This window comes from Athene cunicularia (assembly GCF_003259725.1).
Source record: "Athene cunicularia isolate RWA chromosome 1 unlocalized genomic scaffold, athCun1 chr1_part1, whole genome shotgun sequence".
In the NCBI taxonomy this organism is placed as follows: Eukaryota; Metazoa; Chordata; class Aves; order Strigiformes; family Strigidae; genus Athene; species Athene cunicularia.
The window spans coordinates 128,085,415-128,106,236 of NW_020799091.1; the positions used below are offsets into that span (position 1 = coordinate 128,085,415).

At 39.1% G+C, this 20,822-nt stretch overlaps 1 protein-coding gene across 4 annotated transcripts in view; it reads left to right on the forward strand.

Moving 5' to 3' along the window:
- The window catches only part of KEL (Kell metallo-endopeptidase (Kell blood group)), a 35,158-nt gene extending 15,248 nt beyond the window's left edge, over positions 1–19,910 (forward strand). For 2 of the 4 annotated variants that reach the window (XM_026852259.1, XM_026852247.1), the window contains exons 3-19: positions 3,617–3,755; positions 4,664–4,867; positions 5,676–5,800; positions 6,631–6,777; positions 7,314–7,376; positions 8,389–8,577; positions 8,972–9,117; positions 10,387–10,510; positions 11,016–11,126; positions 12,199–12,297; positions 12,904–12,981; positions 13,422–13,528; positions 14,418–14,528; positions 16,632–16,699; positions 16,919–17,076; positions 17,944–18,039; positions 19,306–19,910. In XM_026852259.1, coding sequence (XP_026708060.1) covers positions 3,617–3,755; positions 4,664–4,867; positions 5,676–5,800; positions 6,631–6,777; positions 7,314–7,376; positions 8,389–8,577; positions 8,972–9,117; positions 10,387–10,510; positions 11,016–11,126; positions 12,199–12,297; positions 12,904–12,981; positions 13,422–13,528; positions 14,418–14,528; positions 16,632–16,699; positions 16,919–17,076; positions 17,944–18,039; positions 19,306–19,482 — 2,142 coding nt within the window. In that variant the 3' untranslated portion in view covers positions 19,483–19,910. The remainder of the gene's footprint in view (positions 1–3,616; positions 3,756–4,663; positions 4,868–5,675; positions 5,801–6,630; positions 6,778–7,313; positions 7,377–8,388; positions 8,578–8,971; positions 9,118–10,386; positions 10,511–11,015; positions 11,127–12,198; positions 12,298–12,903; positions 12,982–13,421; positions 13,529–14,417; positions 14,529–16,631; positions 16,700–16,918; positions 17,077–17,943; positions 18,040–19,305) is intronic. The other 2 variants (XM_026852269.1, XM_026852280.1) reach the window with 2 other exon arrangements.
- The last annotated feature ends 912 nt before the right edge of the window (positions 19,911–20,822 follow it).

Below are 20,822 nucleotides of genomic sequence, written 5' to 3' on the forward strand. Positions count from 1 at the left end.
ATGCTTGCATTTGAATTGGATTATTCATATAGTACATAAATTCAAAATTCTTAATTTTATAATTGAGGACCATTAGAAGTCAGCTTTTAATGATTTTACAGGCATTTGATCTCACCTAGTTACAGTGAAGCCATTTAAATTTGAGCCCTTGCACATTCTTAAAAGAAAAGCATTGAAGAACTGAATCTGTACTGGAAATTGCATCCATCTTCAACTTTATGCAAATACTAATAATTCTTCTCACTTACTCATAAGTGAGACCCCTACGGAAAAGCTCTGTTAGAGATTAAAGACTCTTTATCCTTTTCCACAGGCTTGTTCAAACTATTCACTTGTGTGAATAGTTCATATTCACACATATATATGAAGCATGCTGGATGAGGCAAACAAGCCTCAAAACATACCACAATAAAGTGCTTCTGCTTTCTGCTTCTGGAAAGCTATATAATGCTTCTGAATCCTGTGCCCTGGAAGTTTTATATCCCACCTCCAGTTCCATCTAGTTAAATCCACACTTCCTTGACCAAGGATCACTGAATTAGGAAGGGATCTGTATATCAGTGCCTGTGAACCACTTAGTCTGTTTGTGGCATAAAAGTGAAGTTCATACTAGATAAAGAATATGACAGGAATATTGCCCAGGTCAGTATCTTTATAAGAGTACTGAAAGGACAGATACTTGTCTGTCTAGATTTCTTTAAGGTGTTGTCATGTAAAACATATAAGGGACAACTAAGTATGACTGCCCTCCTATTTCTTCTCCATTTATGTAGGTCCCCAATTCCTCTCAAATCCAGCCCCAGTAACAGAGGCAAGATTAGAAAGACATTTCTTATGGGAGGTGAAGTGTTTGAAGAACACTTTTTACCCTTATGGCTCACATAGCACAGACCTTAATTCAGTTTCTAAGTAGAAGTACACAATCGATTTCCACTCCTCTGTCTCTTCTTTTAGGCTATGCTATTCTTTTGGGGTATACTGTTCTGAGCTAGGTACTTCTCTAGTTGTTTCACATTGGAGTCTTGAGGGGGAGAGTCCAGATCTCTTACAGATTAAAAAAAAAAATCTATTATTAGATACATTTTCCATTTCCAAAGGTACATAATGTTTAGGCTTGATGTAGACCTACTGATAATCAGAAGTTCAGCAGAAACTGCAGTTACATTCTTGAAAAATTTGTTGTTAGTATCTCCGCAGTCATGTCATTTAGCACTCGAAAGAGAGAAATAGATGTTGTCTGACAACATGAGACCAAAGAATTGCAAATTATAAATATTTCATAGATGGAATAGGCTGTATTTTTAATGTGAAAAGAAGTCTATTGCAACAGAGAAGTCATGATCATTGCGAATGTAAATCATTCACTCCTAAATGGTGACAGATGAGGGCTTGCATGTTGAAGAATACTTTTTCTTCTTCCTTTTCAGCCGAGCAAATTTTCTCTCACTTACTTCCCTTCTATACTCTTAGGTTGTGACACTCTCTACTCGAAGAGTAAAAGGGAGGTATGAAAGGAATTTGGATTTGCTCCTTTATATTTCCTATACTTTGCCAGTATGATCTTGTTCTGTATCCAGCATCTTTTAATGCCAGGATTCACTTGTATGTACTTGTATGTACTTGCTCTCCATTTAGTTATCCTGTGTTCTGTCTAAAGAAGTCAGAAGAGGATTTTAAAGGGAGAAAAGCAGTTAGGTATTTAACCCTTGTTAGTAGTTTCCATGAGTCAAGTAAGCTGACATATGTTTTTGAGAGGCTTCTGTTAATGATTGAATAAATGCATGTTTGAAAGATATAAAATGATGAGGTCTGGTTTTCTTTTCTTTCTGTGCTTTCTATTCTGTTAATATTTTTGTACAGGAAGGGTACATAGTATATTAAGATGATTCATCAGACTCATTAATTTCCTTAGCCTTTCCTCAAGTGAAGGGGTATATGCTGTGAGGTACTTAATCCTTGTAGGAATTTGTTTCATTTCTTCTTGTGATTTTTGTAAAGATCTATGTTTTCTGGTTTTGTGGCAAAGAAGATAGATACTGAGTGTGGTGACAAATGCAGTTTAGCTGCTGAATGTAAGACAGAAGCAAGAGCAGACAGGGGAAGACAGCTTAAAACCTGAGAGTCATGACAAGGCAGGCAAGAAGTAACGACTACCAGCAAGGGGTGCACCCCCACAGTACAGGAATGAGGGGGTTAAGACAGGTCTAGTGACTGTAGCCAGGGTCAACCAAGAGTGTAGATTTCCAGGCAAGTCTGTTGTGAGAAGACAGGTCCAAAGTCAAACACTGAGAACCAAGTCTGTAGGTTAAGGTCAGGATTCAGATCAACGGCCATAGGCATGGCTGCTGCTGCAAGATAGCTCAGACTGACATCATGTACGAGAGCTGCCAAAAGGAGCTCCCAAGTGAAGAAGTGGGCACCTCCACCAAGGCTGCTTCTAGTTTTTTTCTCAGAGAGATCCAAGGCCTGTCAATGTTTCTTAAACAGCTTTACCAGAGAACCAGGCTTGAGCACAGGAAGCTAAACATGAGGCTGTGGGACAGTGCAGGCTATGCCCTGACACTGGCATGTAAGACACTCAGAGTAGCACTTCCATCAGCTTTCATACTCCTTGCTTGCTATACTATTTATTCTCTATCTCTCCTCCTCCCAGGTTTTCCATTACCTTCTGGTTTCCTTCTGCCCCCTTTGTCTCACTGTATATTATTAGTTATTCCACTTCTTATTTTTTCAGTTCTTTCCATGTCCTTATGTTACCAGCATCCATTCCTGTGTCCGTTCTCTTGTAATCTGCTGTTTTTCAGTCTTATGCACATCAAAGTCGGTAGAAGCAGTGGCCATACAGAGTAAATGTCATTTTATCTAACTTTATCCAGGCAGACATTAGGGGTGTACCCTAATATAGTCATCTAACTTCCTTTGTAGTCAATGGAGAAAAAAACGAGGTACCTCTGGAGGATGCTTCAGCTCATCCTAAAATGAATGCCTAAAATAGAAGCTGTACTCGTAAGGTGCCTAGCCTTCTCCACTGACTAAAAAGACAGCCTAGATTATGAACACAACTAAATTTAAGTGAGGTAAAACCTGTCTGTATATAAAATCTTCTCTGTGGTTTACAGTTTACTGCATTTTTTAAATTAGGGCAAATCTTCTCTCCCACTTGAACTAAACTAGAGGGCTTAGGATGTAGGAGTTATTTCTTGAGGAGAGACCTGAAGTTAGTGCTCTCAGAATAAAGAATCACCTAGCCATTCAGTCTTAGCCATCCTATTATTAGCTTTATGGTCTCAAAAAGGCTTTGATACCTTTAGGAGTGATTCCACAAGGTGATTCCATAAACCAGAAGGAACTATGGAGGTACAGGCCTCCTCATGGCAAGCTGGCTTTTCAATGCATAATTCATAACACTATGCAACAATTGTGAAATTAAAGAGCTGAGAAAGCATCTGGAGTACAGTCACCTAAGTGACTTGGGTGAGTGTTGGTATCCTGGCACTAGTCTTGTGAGAGATTTTCTAGTAGATTAGGTGGAAGACAGAGTATATGACCAATGCTAACGTTAATATGAAATTTTCTTCCTTCATTTTTTCTCTTTGTCTCATTTTTCTCTCTTCAGACCTGTGACCAGGAGCTGAGAACAGGTGCAAAGAAAGAACGATGCCTTCAGGGAAAAAGCCTACTTCTGTGTATACTTCTCAGTACTCTTCTTGGCTTTACACTGCTTATCACCTACATCATGGTGACTTGTGGCTTAGGTATAATATGGGATATCCTTTTCCCTGCTTCCTCATCCACCCCATTTCTAAGACCCCTTTCTCTCCTATCTGCCTCCATTGTGTATTAGGCTTAGCATCTGTGTTAAGAATCAGACTTTCAGAATCAAAGAATCATAACACCAGTTCACCAGTTGTAAAAAAAGTATAGTGTTCTGCCTTTTCCTTGGGTCATAGTGGGAGAGATGTTCAACATGTCAACTGTTGAAACCATAGTATGGAAAGTCTTACTTTGATTTACAAGTGGCTTATTTCAGTAAATAGCTGATCTGATTTGATGTTGATACCAGGCACTAAACCAAAATGAGAACTCAAACCCAAGTGATTTGCAGCAATTTAGATAAAGGGAGTTTTAGATCAAAGAAAGATGTACTAGAAAGTCTTTGTCCTGTTTTAACAAATGTAACTGCTGAGAAATGTTTCCCATGCTTGAACATCTCCCTCCATGTTTTAAAATTATCTCATTTTCTCTGTGCTATGTCCTTCTTTTGCTTCATGTATTGACAACATCTGTTGATTCTTGTTTATCACTTGGCCAGATTTGTCAGATTCAGAGAAAATACACTGAGAAGGCAGAATAATCCCACCTGTGACGGCCTAGATAGTATAAACAGAGGACACCACCTCTAGACTGATTAACTGTCCTTATTTAAAGAATCTCCCTTAAGAAGTGCAAAGGCAATCTTCCTGCAAAGTGAAAGAACACACTTTGCTCCATATTCAGCAAAAACTTACAAGGAATTCAACATTCTGCATGCAAAGGAGTTTGTACTAAAAATAAATCTTTCAGTGGAAATGTCCCACAGATAAGTCCTCAATATTTTTTTGTTTGGAGTTGCTCTCACTCTCACTGTCATTGCTCAGTTCTCTCCTATTTACTTTCTGCCCAGGATCCTGTGATGCCAAGCTGGGTGTTACACTGTTGGCCAGACTCCTGAATTCTAGGAATAACACTGTAAACCCCTGTGAGGATTTCTACAAATATGCCTGTGGCAGCTGGGAAGGCAAACACTCAAGCAGAACCACAGAAGAATCACTAAATATGTTTGATGTATTGTTGGAAGAAAACCAATTGATCCTGAAAAGGCTTTTAGGTAGGGACAGATGATTGTTGGGTTACCTTCAGCATCTTCTTCAGTCAGAGCTGAGAATACTAATAGCTGAAAGCAAAATCATTCCTAACAAGCTGAGTCCAGTCTCTTTGTTCTTCTATCATTGCATGTACAGATTTATTCTCGAGCATGTCACATTTAATATCTGCATTTTAAACATTTTAGTTCCTCTTGCCGAGTATAACAGACTGTCCTGGTTTTGGCCAGGATAGAGTTAACTTTCTTTGGGCTGAGAGGGAGCACAGCTGAAGGGTCGGGTCTGGATCTATCATTGTAGAATTCCATATGATGTAACGTCATGCTCAGTATATAGGCAGATGTGTGCTCTGTCACACCCCGTTTTGATTTCCAGGTCAGCATGGCAGGATTTTCTGGTGCAGTCAGATTGCTGCTGGGGGCCGGCTGAGTACCGGTCACTGATCGGTAGACCACTGCTGCATTTTACCCGTTTTGGGCTTACTGTTGTTACTGTTGTTTTTTTGTTACTATTATTAATTTTTTTTTAATTCAACCTATGAATTTCTTCTTTTGTCCCTCCCCTGTTTCACCAGGGAAGGGGGAGAGAAGTAAACAACTGGCCATGTGGTAATTGGCTACCATCTGAATTAAAATCACAACACAGATTAAAGTCACACTTTAAAATTATGACACCAACCCAACTGAATCAAAGTGCAGTGTAGTATTTTCTGACAGCCTTTCTCTGCACTAATACTGCCCAATTATTTTTTTTTACCACTTCTCTAGGTTTCAATCTTTTTTTTTTTTTTTTTTTTTTTTTTTTTTTCCTCAGAGCGCCCACAGTTTGCAATAAGAGGCTCAGCTAAGGAGAAAGCAATCCAGTTCTATCGGTCCTGCATGGATACCCAACAGATAGAATCCCAAGGAACTCAACCATTGAAGGACCTCCTAAATCAGGTGAATGTTTGTGTTGTTTCCTTTCCTTCCAGAAGATAAGTCCTGCAGGGAAAAGGAGTGTGAATTTAGGGTCATATGGTCCTACATGATAGAATTTTGCTAGCATCTGGCCCTGAAACAAGCTTATGATAAAGGTTGGTTTAAGCTCACAATTTCTAAGATACGAATCTTCTAGCTTTAAATGCCGTTTCAAGATTTGATTTTCTGACATCAGGTACATGAATGTTTCCTCACAACTGAATCCAATTTACAGATTAGGGAACATCTTGCAAAACAGGTGAAATTTTTGTGTCAAGATCTGATGACCAGGCTTCAGGGGAGCTTGTTTAAATAGGAAAGTGCTTCTCTTTCCATTCTGGGAGACTCCTCAGTGCCAGGAAGGGTTGTACATCTTCCTACCAGCAAAGGGCAATTATGCCCTGTCTCCAAGAACCTTCCAGCAGAAGGAACAGTGACTGCAGGCCTACCTGTGAATCTGCTTGTCAGGGAGGTAGGACCTGTAATCCCTGATTGTCCTTGACTTCAGAAAAACGAAAGCTCTTTATTCTCTTCTTCTTCTCCTGCTTTTTTCCTGTACACCTTGTTCTTTTGATAATTATAATTCATTTTCCCTGTATCATTTTTGCAGTTAGTTGTTTTGCTTAAGTGAAAGTGACAGGTTATTTTAAAGCCAACAGGATATGTAGAAATTTTTATGTTTCCCTTGTTGCTCTTTGCTTTGTTGCTTCTGAGTTGTCATAATGACTGAGCTCCTAGGAATGAAAAAAAGACTTCATAAATATGGATCAAACAAGTGTTTTTCTCACCTGTCATTCTATCTCCCTCTCTAGGTTGTTGGATGGAATGTCACAGGTGTGGTGAAAGCAAAAGATTTTAATGAAACTCTTCAGACTCTCATGGGCAGATATAGTACCTTTCCTTTTTTCAGAGTCTATGTGGGACCTAGTCCTTTTGATCTCAAGACCAATATTATTCAGGTGAGTGGACTAAAGAAAGAAAATGATCAGGAAGCACTGGGAATAAAGAGTCAGTTACACAGCCCACGAGAACCTGGCTTGCTCATGCATGTTCTTCTCTGAAGTTTCTCCCAAATTTCCATGAAGTTCTTGATTTTATTACATAAAAAGCACTTTTTTTACATAAAACTCAGTGGGATGGGGGAGAAAATCAGAAGGGTAAAAGTGTGAAAACTCAGGAGTTGACAAAAAGACAGTTTAAAAAGAAAGAAAAGAAGTGATACAACACCCCAACACCCCCCCCCGCCCAATTGCTCACCACCAATTTGTGTGGTTTTCATCTGAGTATCAGTCACCACAGATTTTTAATGAGCTTGTAAATGAGCCACAGAATATGATAGATTCATAAAAATTACTTCTGTATTTTTCCAAAAATGAAAGACATTTATTAACATTTAAAATTCTGTGACACAGAAATTAAAGCCTATTGAGCACATATTCACATTCCCAGTGTTTCTGAAAATAGCACTGTATTTTTCCTTTACTCCTTTTTGCAGATTGACCATCCTGAGTTTGAGATGCCTTCTGAGAATAAATTCAAAGAGAAGAATTATCCTGAGGTAACATATCAGAGGCTGAAGAAAGGTAAAAATAGTTACTTGGTGTAGGGATCTCCTTGAATTGCCTCCTGTTTCCAAGTGGGCTGTTTCCATGGGTACGGTCAGTGATGTCTGAAAATGCCTCCAGAAGGAATTCTTTAAAAAACTCTTTATTTTGCAAAAAGATAGTTTGTAAAATGTAACCCATTTTTAGATGCCATGTTTAAAACTTCTAGTGTAGAAACAGAATGTTTAATTTCTATTTGCTAAGTAATATGAGCCTGAGCTTCCCTCTAGGTTTTGGCTTGAATTAATATTAAAAAAAAAAAAAAAAAAAAAAAAAAAAAAAAAAAAAAGTAAAAAAAAAAAAGTAAGGCTTTATAACTTAAAGTTATGTATTGGGGGAGGGGTAGCTAGCATTTTTAAAGTTATTTTAGGATGTTTTAACCTGAGCTGTGGAAATAACTTCTTTGACCTTGGGAGCTATTGCAACAAAGTTAATTTCATCACAGCTCTGTCATTTTTCTGAACTTTATAAAATACGAGTTGACTTCAGTCTCTCAGTCTGACTCTTTCAGAAGAGTCCTCAAAAAAATAAGCCTGTCTTCCTATCATAAGCATTCCTTTGATACCTCATGAACATAGAAGTAAGAAATCAAAATACTGGCTCATTATTATCACTACATCTCTCTCCTTAGACTCCAGAGATGGCAGCCCTATATGTCTAAACTAATTCTGGTATTTAATGTAATTGTAAGCTGGGGCAAAAGTAACCTTTTGGGTATTCAGTGTTCTTCACTGAGAGAGGACCTGTACTTGGCAAACTGTATTCCACAAGAAGAATTACATAAGGATGTTGCAGTGAATAAGAGAGTTTTAGTGATGGATCTGCAGGGCTTTTGAAAGACTGACACATACAGTCAGTATGGATGGATGGATGGATGGATGGACGGATGGATGGATGGACGGATGAATGAATGGGGTGACTAACTTAGTCATGTCTCTTCCACTGGTCATATGCTGTGTATTGCAGGTTCTCCGTGTGTATCTCTCATATTTGAAGAAACTGGGGAGCCTACTTGGAGAACCACAAGATGGTCCCCCTGATTCCTTTTCCCTTACCTTATCCTTCATCTCTAACCTCCAGCGAGTTGTCACCCCACTGCAGGAAAGACAGCAGAGGGGGATGCTGTTCTTCCGCACTACCATTAGGGAGCTACAGGTATCTGTGTCTTAGAATTTGAGCAGCACAATTACATGTCACATTCACATTCTGAAGATCCAAATCAAAAGAGGTACTAGACATGCTGTTTAGATGCCGTTCTCTTGCAACTTACACTTAATATCTGGTGAGCTTTAAATATCCTATTAACATATGGTCTTTTATTGATAGCAGTTGGATTTTTCAGGCCCACAACTCTCTCCCCTCCCCAGTGCCAATTAAATAAAAAAAATTTCTCCTTTTCTACTATAATCAATAACTACATCATAAAACAAGTTTAACTTGCTGAAGGTATCTCTCAACATGATTAGATAGACTACCCGAGTTTCCCTATTATTTCTTACCAGTCAATTTAGATTCATAGTTCAGCATGTAAGCTTTGTTTTACTTCTAGGAAAAGGCACCTGCTATTGACTGGCTGTCATGTCTCCAGGCTGTCTTTCATCCTATGGCAATGAACCTCTCTCAGCCAATTGCAGTGCACGACATGGATTATTTAAAAGGCATGTCACAGCTCATTGAACAATGGCACAAGGAAAGGTAGGAGTGGATCATGCCTCAAGAAATACTAATTTCAGATACCATAAATTAAAGAGATCTGTGTTAGAGGCTGCTGAATCCAGTAGCCTAACAATTGCAAGGCTGCAGTGGCTCTATGTCCACAAGTTTAGCCAGTACTAAGGCTTAGCATATATTCCCAATAGGTTTGCCCATGCATGCACCATATATGTACACACATTTAAAAAAATATATACATATGTGTGTGTGTATGTGACACAGCTCAACAGAGATGGAACACAATGCCTTTACTGGCACCTACCAACTAATAGCACTCATACAGTCATGAACAGCTCAGACTCTGATCCTGTTCCTCCTCTCTAGATGATCAGGATTGGTCTATACTTGTGAAATATATATATGTACACATAGAGTATGGATCACTCCAACAGCTGGTAGATATTCAGTCTGTCCAGAGGCTGACCTGGAGTCCACAGCTGCTGGCACCTGGATATATAAGCCCCTGTGTCTTGCAGCCCTACTTTGGTGGCTGGTCTTTTCCTGTTACAAACATGCATATACAAGCAGATCTCTCCAGTAACTGGTCCAGACTCCTCGTCTCTCCAACAGCCAGTTCTCAGACCCCTGCTCTCTCCAGCAGCTAGCTTGAACCAAAGTCCCTCCAGTAGTCAACTCTCAGACTCCTTGTGTCTCCAGTATCCATACACACACACACACACACACACACACACACACACAGAGTAGAATGTTATTTAAGAACAGCACTTAATAAGATAGGAGAGATTCTGGTGACCATGTGCAGGGCTCACTCAAGCAGATGTCCCAGCTAGCCACAGGTTCATGCTCAACCATTACCTCTTACCACCTTTCCTCTCCAGATTCCCATACATGTTTCCCCCATTCTACCATGACCCTTCCCTTTCCCTGACTTCAGTCATTCCCATAAACTTCCTATTGTAAGTCTACAGAATCCCACAGACCCCTCAAAATATTCTATAATAAGTTTCACCTGGTCCTAAAAATGTTCTCCTGCTTCCCATAAAGAATCCTGTGCCCCAGTAGTCACTTCTTGAGTCTTCATGGTGTTCTGGGAAGAGAGTTTCTTTGGCTGAGTCATGTCAAATCATCCTCTACTGACAGCCCCCAGACTGTGCCCATTCAGAATTTGTTGTGATAGTTTAGGTTACTAGGGTTCCTCTACCTTAAATTATTCCTCTGAAACTTGTCATACCTCTGTGTTTAGTGACCAGACTTCAATCTTCAGTCTTTTTAAATGTCATTTTCCTACAGGATCCTTCACATTTATATGATTATTTGTCTGGTTGGGAATCTCTCCCCAGCCCTTGATAGTCGATTCCAAGATGCACGCCTGGAGCTATCTAAGATTCTTTATGGAAAAATGGGATCTAGAATGGTGAGTTAGCCTTCAACCATCTTCAGCCTCCCCAGAACACCCTAGGGCATGCCTTCTGGATGTTCTCTGGATGCCTTGTTTGAATGGAGTTTGATAGATTTAGGGAGGAAAACTATTCTCACTAGGCCATTAAATGTTTTCTTTTTCTCAAAGAAATGTTGGAGTAGATGTGACACACAAAACATTAGAGAGCTAAGTGCACTGCATCATGAGTTAGGGAACAATATATAGATGGTTACCTTTCTTCTATGTATCTGTCTCAGCTAGCATATGAATCTTCATCTTGTGTGAAAGTAAGCAGAGTAAATCATAAGGAAACCAATGTTTTATTTGATTTTTTTTCGAGGTAGCTTAAGTGTAACTATATCACTTGCCATTCACTGCTGTCTTTTTTTTATATGGCAGCATATATGATACCACCTGCACCTTTACATATCTTTTTACTGTCTTCCTATCTCTTTCTCCTCACTCTCATGTGTTTCTTTTTCTTTCTCTGTTCTTACAGATACCAGCTGAGCGCTGGAGGAAATGCTTGACTGACACCAGCTCTTTCTTTGAACCAGTTCTAGGGCAGATGATTGTGCAAGAAATTTTTCCTCAGAAGACCAAGAAACTTGTAGGTATTTATCTTCTTAACCCCCAAGCAGAGCTCAGCTTCACCTCTTTCTCTTTTTGACATGCCAACTTAAGACTATATCAAGGTAGCATAATTGTGTGTAGGTTTTTTACATATTCCTGTGCTTATTTATTTCCTCTCCTTTTTTGGGAATAAAAGATGTGAGAACAATAAATTGCTGTCATTGCTAGAATAATAAATAGTAAAAATACCAGTTATTATCTTGATCTTAACTGTTAGCAGAGTCATACGTGCAGTGCCAATTCCTATGACAGCCATACAAATGCATGCAATCTCAGAGTGCTTCCGGGAATAACAGTTAGTATTAACAGTATTCATCACCAATCTGACATATATTAATAAGATTTTCAATTTCAAAGCCATTAAACCATCATATGACCAGTGGTACAGAAACAAATCAATGCCAAAATACTCTGAGTGGATCCACAGTAAAAGGAAAAGCTGCCTGCAGTGTGGAAAAGATTTTTTTTTTTTTTCCTTGATGATCAGAGTTCTTTTTTCTTTTGGGGGAATTTAGTGTAGGCATCAGATTTTTTGAAGAGTTTGCAGTGTATAAGTTGACAAGAGTAAATAACTCTAAGAAAAGTTAATGGAAAAGCTAAGACTACATGCAATGAAGCACAAAGTTGAATGGACAAAACATAATCTTGTGAATGAGACACTCAGATTGCCATAACTTCAGAAAGAGAGACACCAGCACGAAATACTTGTGGATAATGAATTTTTATTTCACTCAAGAAGTGGGGAAATCATTTGGTCCATTCCTATCCCAAGAGGGATTGAATAAAAAAGAGTTATGTTTCCCTCTTAGTTACCATGAGAGGCAAGATGAAAAGGTGTGTGGGAGAGAATGGTGAGCTGTGTGAGGAACTGCTGGATGTCAAATAACTTAAGCCTAAATCATTATAGAAATTGAAATATCCTCTTTTATCAGAACAGGAATTTTCTCTCAATTATTTTGTGGTTGAATTGCGGAACATGGGAAGATGGTAGCTAAGCCTGAACAATATTTTTCTGCAGTTCTGACTGCATCTTCTTTTCTCCACTGCAGGCTGAGCAGATGTTCTCTGAGATCCAAGATGCCTTCTATGGCCAACTGGATCGGTTGGAGTGGATGGATGAACAGACTCGCCAAGAGGCTAAAGTCTTGGTGCGTGCAGAAGACAGAAGTTACTGAGGCCTTCCTTTCCCTGAAGCCTTTGGGGAAGGAATGGAAGGGTCCTGCATCTTTACATAGTCCCACCTGCTTCTACAAGCACACAATCTTAAATAAATATCTTATACACACTGACAATTGTATAATTGTTCTATAAGTGCCATCATGCATGTGATACATTGATGTATAGGCATGGAGAGGCTCAGTGTTTGTCCATGGATACTCTGAATTATATTGAGATACAATTCAGTTTTATACACCTAGAGAGATTAAAAACTGAAATGCCAGAAAACAATGCTGTAAAGAGTAGAACAGCATTAGGCCTCAGATCATTTTGTTAAGAAAGAATAGCGAGAGATGTCTTGTTGAAACAGAGGAGCTCTCATTTTGAAGGGCTGAATCACAGATCATATTAAGGTTGTTTAGAAATAGAGCTTAAAAATGACTTCTGGAATGTAAATCCTCCTATTGCTCATGTTTGGGTTTGTTGTTTTTGTTGGTTTGTTTTTGTTTTGTTTTCTTTGTTTGTTTGTTTTGGGGGGGTGGGGGGTGGGGTTTGTTGGTTTTTTTTTTTTATTTGTTTGTTTAATATGATTTTAGGTTTCCAAACTACAAGTGGTGATTGGCTATCCAGCTCACATGCTCCAGACTGCCAAAGTGAACCTGGAATACCAGAATGTGAGCTATATAATGTAAACATGCTTGCCTCATTACTGGCAGTTTACCTGTACCAACTGCTTCCTTGTCTGCTGCTAAAAGAGGCTGTGGCTTCTGGAGCAATGCATATTTCCTACTGTTCATTTTCTGAGAATATATGGGCCCCAAGAAACTTTATCTGTTGCTTCTATATTCTTGCCTGTGCTTTCTCCTATTTAGAGTGCTTGACCTGACAGAGACCTGTTGTGACCTGCTGGTATGTTATATTTGGCCTGCAGATAACATTCCTATCTTAAATTGAAGGTCTTTAGAACTGGGAGAGAAAAAAATACAAGTATTCCATTGGTTTGTCTTTTGATGAACCCTTTTTTTGACCTGTGGGACTTTTCTCTTTCTTATACTGTACAATTCATTCCTTGCTTGTGTTCTATGACAGTCACATTACCTGTCTCTTCCCTCAGTTGGAGATAAATGAAAACACTTTTTTCCTCAATGTGGTGGCTTGCTTGAAAGTACTGAGGGAAAATTCATACTTCAGACTCCTTCAGCACCATCTCTCACAGGATACGTAAGTGTCAGATACTAATCTGAAAAATACAACAGAATCACACACTTATGGACTAGCTGAGGTTGGAAGGGACATGAGGAGATCATCCTCCTGCTCAAAGCAGGACCAGCTAGAGCAGATTACTCAGGACTATGTCAAATTTTGTGTCTGTATCTTTCTTTTACTGGGGAAGGAGGGAGAGGGCAGACAAGGAAGCAGGGAGGTGGGGAGCAGAACTGGACACAGTACTTCCAGATGTGGTTTCACCAGTCCTGAATAGAGGGTCATAACCACCTGTCCTGTTCTGCTGGTGACACTTACAATGCAAGACAAGATGCTATTTTCCTTCTTTGCTGCAAGTCTGCATTGCAGCATCCTGCTTAAAAAAGTCTTGAACTTAGCAGCCTGTCTTGTATTGAGTCTGAGCTCATGCTACCAAAACCCCCACCTTGTGGAGAGAGAACCCCAGACCTCTGAAAAAAGAAGATTTTTTTCCCTTGAATCCTTGAGTAAGGGAGATAGCTGGTTCTTCTGGACTTAGCAGCAAAGCAAAGAGCAAAGCACTGTGATGATGTGAATGCTGTCAGGGTCACCTCAAAGGCAGGTATGCTTGGGACCTTACACTACCTGAAGAGTATTCTGTGCAGGACTTCACAGAAGGTTACTAATCCTGACTTACTTGACAGGGAAATTGTGAGATGAATTCCTTAATGTGTATGAATGCTAAGCTACTAGCTTTGACCATCTGTAGACAAGTGAAGGTTTCTTTTGAACACCTTTAACTCTAGATAATCTGAATTTCATTATTTGCTGCTGCTGTTGTACTGAGCAGACTGTTTTTGCAAGCCCAGTGGAGGGAAGGAGAAAAGTGTGAGATAAGGAGTTAATATTTCTCTGTTTCTTCTTCTAGCTGGCATGTATCCCCCTGGACTGTGCATTCATACTACTCAATAGGGCACCACATGGTGGTCTTTCCTGCTGGAATGTTACGCAGCCCTTTTTTCCACACGGAGTTTCCCAGGTATGGAGGGGCTGCAAAGGTGGAAACTGAATGCAGTCCCTTGGCTGCACCATGTTTCTAGGAAGAATCTTAATGGGTCTGCCTTTAACCTCTTTCTTACCTTTCTTACCTTTTCTTTGTTCCCAGAAAAACACAGTAAAGGGGGGGAAAATAGCTTTTTCTAAAGCCAGATGGAAACTGCCTTATGAATACTGAAAGAGGATTGAATCATTGACTGCTGGAGGAAAATCAGAATCTAGGTGAAACTAAGCTAAACTGAGTATATTACTCCAGAGCAAAGAGGCAGAAGTCTCATGTAGGTTAACTGCAAAGAAATCATTTAACTTTGCCTCTCATTTTCTAGATTCCAAGAATTCATGAAATTTAACCCAAAGAAATCTAACCCAGAGAAAAGAGGAGCCTTACAGAGCAACTTCTTGTCAGAAGTCAAGTGGATCAAATACAGATCTTCTCTTCCTCTTTTTAAAGAAACCTCCTCTTATAAGCATACATTTTAAATTCTGAGTCTTCCCCTGCAACAATGACACTTATGTAGATCATACTCAGAGTTGGGTGCTTTCATCATATAGAACAGATCTGTTAAGAAGTATTTTTGTGATATTAAAAGCATTTAAAACAGTTGAATGTAAAAACATTATGATGCTCCTCTTTGCATGATAATGGACAGACACTTCTAATCCCATAGTATTGAAAGAAAAGTTCACACTGTGGCAAGAGTCTGAAGTCTGAAAGAAACATGTCACAGTTAAAAGTAATTATTTTCTCCATGGTGATCTTCTACCACTAGTTGTATGATATCATCTAGTGCTTGTAATATTTTGTGAATTCATCATAGTATGAAGAACAGGACACCTCAAAGGAATAATAGAAAAAAAAAAAATTCCCAGTGCTTTGAGCTGTCACTTACCATATTCTTCCTCTCTGAAAAAGTGTCTACAGCTTCTTATTCCTTTTTGAAACCAGTGTTAGTGAAATATATTTTTCTCACTGTCATCCCAGTTGAGTAGACTGATAAGTCAAACTTGATCAGGTTTTGGTGAGTTGGCACAATAGCATTTTCTCATATGATGCTCTGAAGTTCAACTTTACTGACAAAAACCGATTCAGATGACTCTGAGGATAATTTTTAAAATAAGAAGTCAGCAAATCAGTACAACTGTAATAGAATCAGAATGGTTTGGGTTGGATGGGACCTTTAAACATATCTAGTCCAACTACTCTGCCATGGGCAGGGACATCTTTCACTGGATCAGGTCGCTCAAAGTCCCGTCCAGTCTGACCCTGATCACTTCCAATGATGAGCCATCCACAACTTCTCTGGGCAACAATTATGTTATGAGCTACAGAGCTTCTGAAAGAGCGGTTTTAAAACCAATGATGTTGTTCTGTTCTTGACACTTCCTATCAAGTTTCCAGTGATGTAATAATGATTACTACAATCATTTTATAGTTCACCATCATTAATCGGTGCATGTAAAGAAAGAATGAGCCCATCATTTTGAGTGTACTCTTGTGTGACTATTTGTAAACTCATTGCACAGAATAATAGAAATTCTGATTGGAAAGAACTGCTGGAGATCTGTAGTACAACCTCTTGCTTGTAGTGAGATCACCAATGCTAGACCAAAGTAACTGTAGTCAAACCTTCATGATTTTAATTTGCCTTGCCAGTTTTATGTATCATTTTTCATTACACAACTTTTGTAAGATTGCTTCTCCAACCATCCTGCTTTTATATGATTACCATGGCAGTTACTGTTTGTGCAGCAGTTTAGTTGGCAGTGGGTAAATAAGGACATATCTCAACAACAATACATGTCATTAGAGTTAATAAAGGCAGGATTTCATTCACAGACTCTTCATTGTTATGATGGTTTATTAGCTACAAATACTTTAATGCAAGCCCATAGTCCAGTTTTAAGCACTGGTAATTTACATTTGTATTTGCATTTTTACGGAGTGTACCACATCTGAGAGAAAATAAATGTGTGTTCTCAGAGTAGAATTCTCCTGTGCAGCCCACAGTTGTGCTCAGTAGCTATGAAGAATGCTCACCTGCCCTCTTTTTAGTTTCAAAACCACTCTTTTCATATTTTTTTTTAGTGCTGTGAACTTTGGAGCCATGGGTGTCTTCATGGCGCATGAACTTCTTCACGCATTATATGGTTATGGTGGGTACCAGCTCTGGTGTCTTTGTTTACTCTTCTAGGTCCCCATTGGTACTTTCCCTCAGGGGATCTCAAATCCTGGTCCCTATTATTAAAGTAGATGAAGCTAAGGATAACCTATTCCAGGCCACTCTGACTCTTAAAAATATTCAGTGACTAATGTGAGGAATACAGATGAATACCAGAAATACCTATACTTTCTAGGATTTTTTCCCCCCACAGTGCTGCCTGAGGGCTGTCCTACATGTAACAGGAGTGCACTACAGAAATCTATAGACTGCTTGGTTGAACAGTATGAAAGCTATGGCTTTAAGGTCAATGGTACTTTTACACTGTTGGAGAATACAGCTGACACTGGAGGGCTTGCCATTGCTTACCAGGTATTGTAGTCTACTTACTTCTCTAATCTCATAGTCTCATCACACAACTGCCACGTCACAAGATTGCTGTGCTGCATCCCTCTCCTACATGCTGCTCCAGGTCCAGATTTCTTGCACGTCTGTGCCAGTGCAGCATGTGTCCTGCATGCCCTGCATTCCCCCTGCTATGTTAGACATAGGTTCCTCACAAAGCTTTGCTCATAAGCTCACTAATTCCATGTAAGACCACTTCTCCTCTTCACCAGTTCTGGGGTGGGCCTTTCTTTATTTCCCCATTTATGTCATGCATACAAAAGCATGTTATTTTTTATATGTTTATTATATACCTGAGGAACTAAGCTGAGACATGAACCAGGATTCTGTGTGGTGGTAAAATAACTCCATAATGATGTTTTCAGCAATACTTTAGAGAGAATTTTTTATTTCCTCATGTAGTAGTTCAGCAGTTTAATTAATCACTGAGTACAGGGTGCTCTCAGATCTCTAGGTCTCAGACTGTACTTGTTACATTCTTGCATGAAGAATGTTGGGAGGTAGAAGTATTTTAATTTTTATGCAAATATTTATGACTTTCAAATTACTTGAAAGTAATTTTCATTCTTTCATAGTGCAGTAACCACATCTTCTCTTACGACAGTGTGTATGTGGTAGTGTATTGGGAAGCAAAGGAGTTAGGTTGTCATTCTCCCATCTTAGAGTTATTAGGGGTATGTCCAGCAGCAGGGAGCCTCAGACTGAGGAGAGAGAGATACAGATTTGCTAAATTATTAAATGCATATTAGACTGATAGATTTAATTGACATAAGACATGATTTTGGGACACTATCTGAAGGGGGATTTATTATTATTAATTTTCTCTCTCCACAGGCCTATAAGAATTGGCTGAAAAAGCACCAAGAAAAGAAGGATTTACCTAAGATTGGACTTTCACATGACCAGCTCTTCTACCTCAGTTTTGCTCATGTAATGAATTATAGACTAGTCATGCATCTCTCTCACTCTCCATTTTCTTGCACATTATTACAGTTTGTCTTTCTTAATATTCAATCACTTACCCTCCTTTTCACAGAACTGGGGATGACCAATGTTTCTGGGAGATTCAGAACCTTATTTAGAAAGCTAAAATGCACATAAATGGCCCCTAATCTATTATGGATCTCAAAGCTAACAAAAGACCTAACTGCAAATATATCTTTCACAAAACTCTGAGATCTACCAAAATTAAGTTGTAGCAGACAAGTTGTGTCAGGGAAAGCATGCTTCATTGCCAGCTTCCGAGTACTTTTTTGCTGTTGTGAGAAATCTTACACATAGAAAGTGGAATTTTACTCAAAAAGGCACACTCTCCGTCATTTCCTTCATCTGCCTCTCTGTCATGGTGAATAGATGTCATTCTGCATGACTGATAGTGAAAGAAATAGTTTAGAATGTTATTTAGAGATAAAGAACTAGAGGTACATGCACACATGAGTTGAGATTTCTGTGAGAACCTGGTTTAAGGATTTGTGCAAAGTTGTGCTGTTGTCCATAGTTGTGCAGCTGAATTCCTCATGAAAGATCATTGAACTTCTGTGCTCAGAAAAGTCACGCCCTTATAAGTCACTGTAACTATGCAAAGGGGAAAATGTTGTTGATGTATTGACATTACATCAGAGCAGTGTGTTGAAAATGAAATCACAGATTGTTGGGTCTTGGTGTCAATATTTGCATTTCAGAGGCCATATGGCAGCTACTATGTCATTTGTCAATGAATGAAAACTGAAATCACAAGAATGAAAACTGGGATTCCTAGTTTAACACCAGTAAAATCACATAACTTTCCCCCCAATCTCTTGAGTAGTAATGTGATGCTGTGTAAGTGCTGTCCTTTCTTGATGAACAGCCATTGCTTTTGCTAAAGAAGCTGAATCTAGACACTGAAACTACATCTATACCATTATTTTAGATGGAGTCAAAAGTTGCATGAGCCTAAACTTCGAGGTGGTCTAAATTCCCTGTGTTCTGAACTACACAGTATAGAAAAAGAGCAGATTGCTTGTCATATAGGGAAACTGGGGCAGAGAAGTTTTGCAAAAGGGAAGGAGTCAGAAATTGTGGTGGTAAAGGGAAAGATCTGAACATTGTTTATTCCAGCAGCCTCAGTCAAATGTGCAGAGGCATGAGGAGCCTTAAGTCTTGTTCACATGAGGACTTCAGCCAAACTGACTTTTCTATTTTGCTTCCCTTCAGGCAATGTGTGGACACCAGAATCCTGAGAAATTAGAGTCTTTCCTGAACACAGATCCACATAGTCCCTTGCCACTTCGTGTCTGTGGATCTGTCAGCAACAGCCAGGACTTTGCCAAGCACTTCCACTGCCCCAGTGGATCCCCAATGAATCCAGACAACAAGTGCCACATCTGGTAATCTTCATGGAAAAGGAAAAAGAGAGATATGACCCCAGGAGGAGGAAGGCCTGATGCATGAAAGTATGACCATCTTCTCAGGGGCCTTAGGGTGCTCTTATTCATTCCTCTACCTTCCTTTTCTTGTTATCCTTTCCTCAGCAGCTGATGATAGCAGAATTCTTAAACTGACCTCATAAGGGAAGAGGGTCTTCTCCTCCTACTCTCAGCACTCTGTCCCAGATGTGACAATTCTGGAATTTAGCAAGTCCCAAGGTAACAGGATGACAAACCAGTGTCTCTAGTAAGCAACAACTTCCAAGAAGTTGTAAACAGAATGACAGTTACATTATTAGTCCCATTGTTCAGTGCATTTCCCTGTCTACTCCAGCAACCTCACAGTCATGTTGAATGGACAGGACAATGAGTTGGAGCTCTAAGATTTGTGCTAAGATTATTTTTTTTTTTCTCTAAGATTTTTCCCTAATATTGGCTATTAGGGAAATCCTGTGGGTTACTATTCAAACCACACATGGAAGTTACCAGAGAGGGAAGAATCCTCTTCTGCCAATAAAGGGAGATAGGTACTAGGAAAGACTGAGTGGCTCCAGCTTCTAGGATGAAAGATAAGTCACATAACAATGAAGGTTACTGAAGGTCTTCCCTGTTCTGTTGTTTATTTGGTTTTCTTTTTTCATCAGCGAAACTCATAAGAGACAAAAGAGGTGAGCATCCCCATTGGTGGGAGGGTAATTGGGAGCTGAGAACAGAGTCTCTTCTTTCTTTCTTTGCCAGAAAGGTTCCCTTTTTTTAGTCTGTATTTAGGGTTGAGGTTGAGGGTGGAGTACGGGACAATCACAAGGGCTTCTAGAAGTTGCTGAAAACTGAACAATTAGAATTCCCAAAACAACTCTGGGTCCTGAACCTGTCTCTCTCATTGCTAAAAGTTCTCTCATCTGTACATTTGTAAATACCATCCAAACAGAGAAGCAGAGCTGATGTAGGATTTTACTTTCTACTTGAAATTGAATTTTAGGTATTCATTTACTTCAGAGGAAAAAAAAAGAGTAACAAGTAATATATTTTAGGGTAGCAAGAGAAGTACTTAAAGCAGATTCTCAAGAGCAGCCTAATAATTACATCAATTTCAGGTTCTGATAATTAGAAAATATATACCAATGTTCTAAAATTTAGTAAGTATACAAAATAATCTTAATTATGGGAATATTTTTATTTTACTTATATGGCTGCCTGAGGATTTTTTGTGGAATAGGTGCTGGCAAGTGGAAGCATCCCTTATCAATGTAAGCATTGTAAAAATTGTGAGAATTCTAATAACTATGTTAATCCTTTCCAAGTACT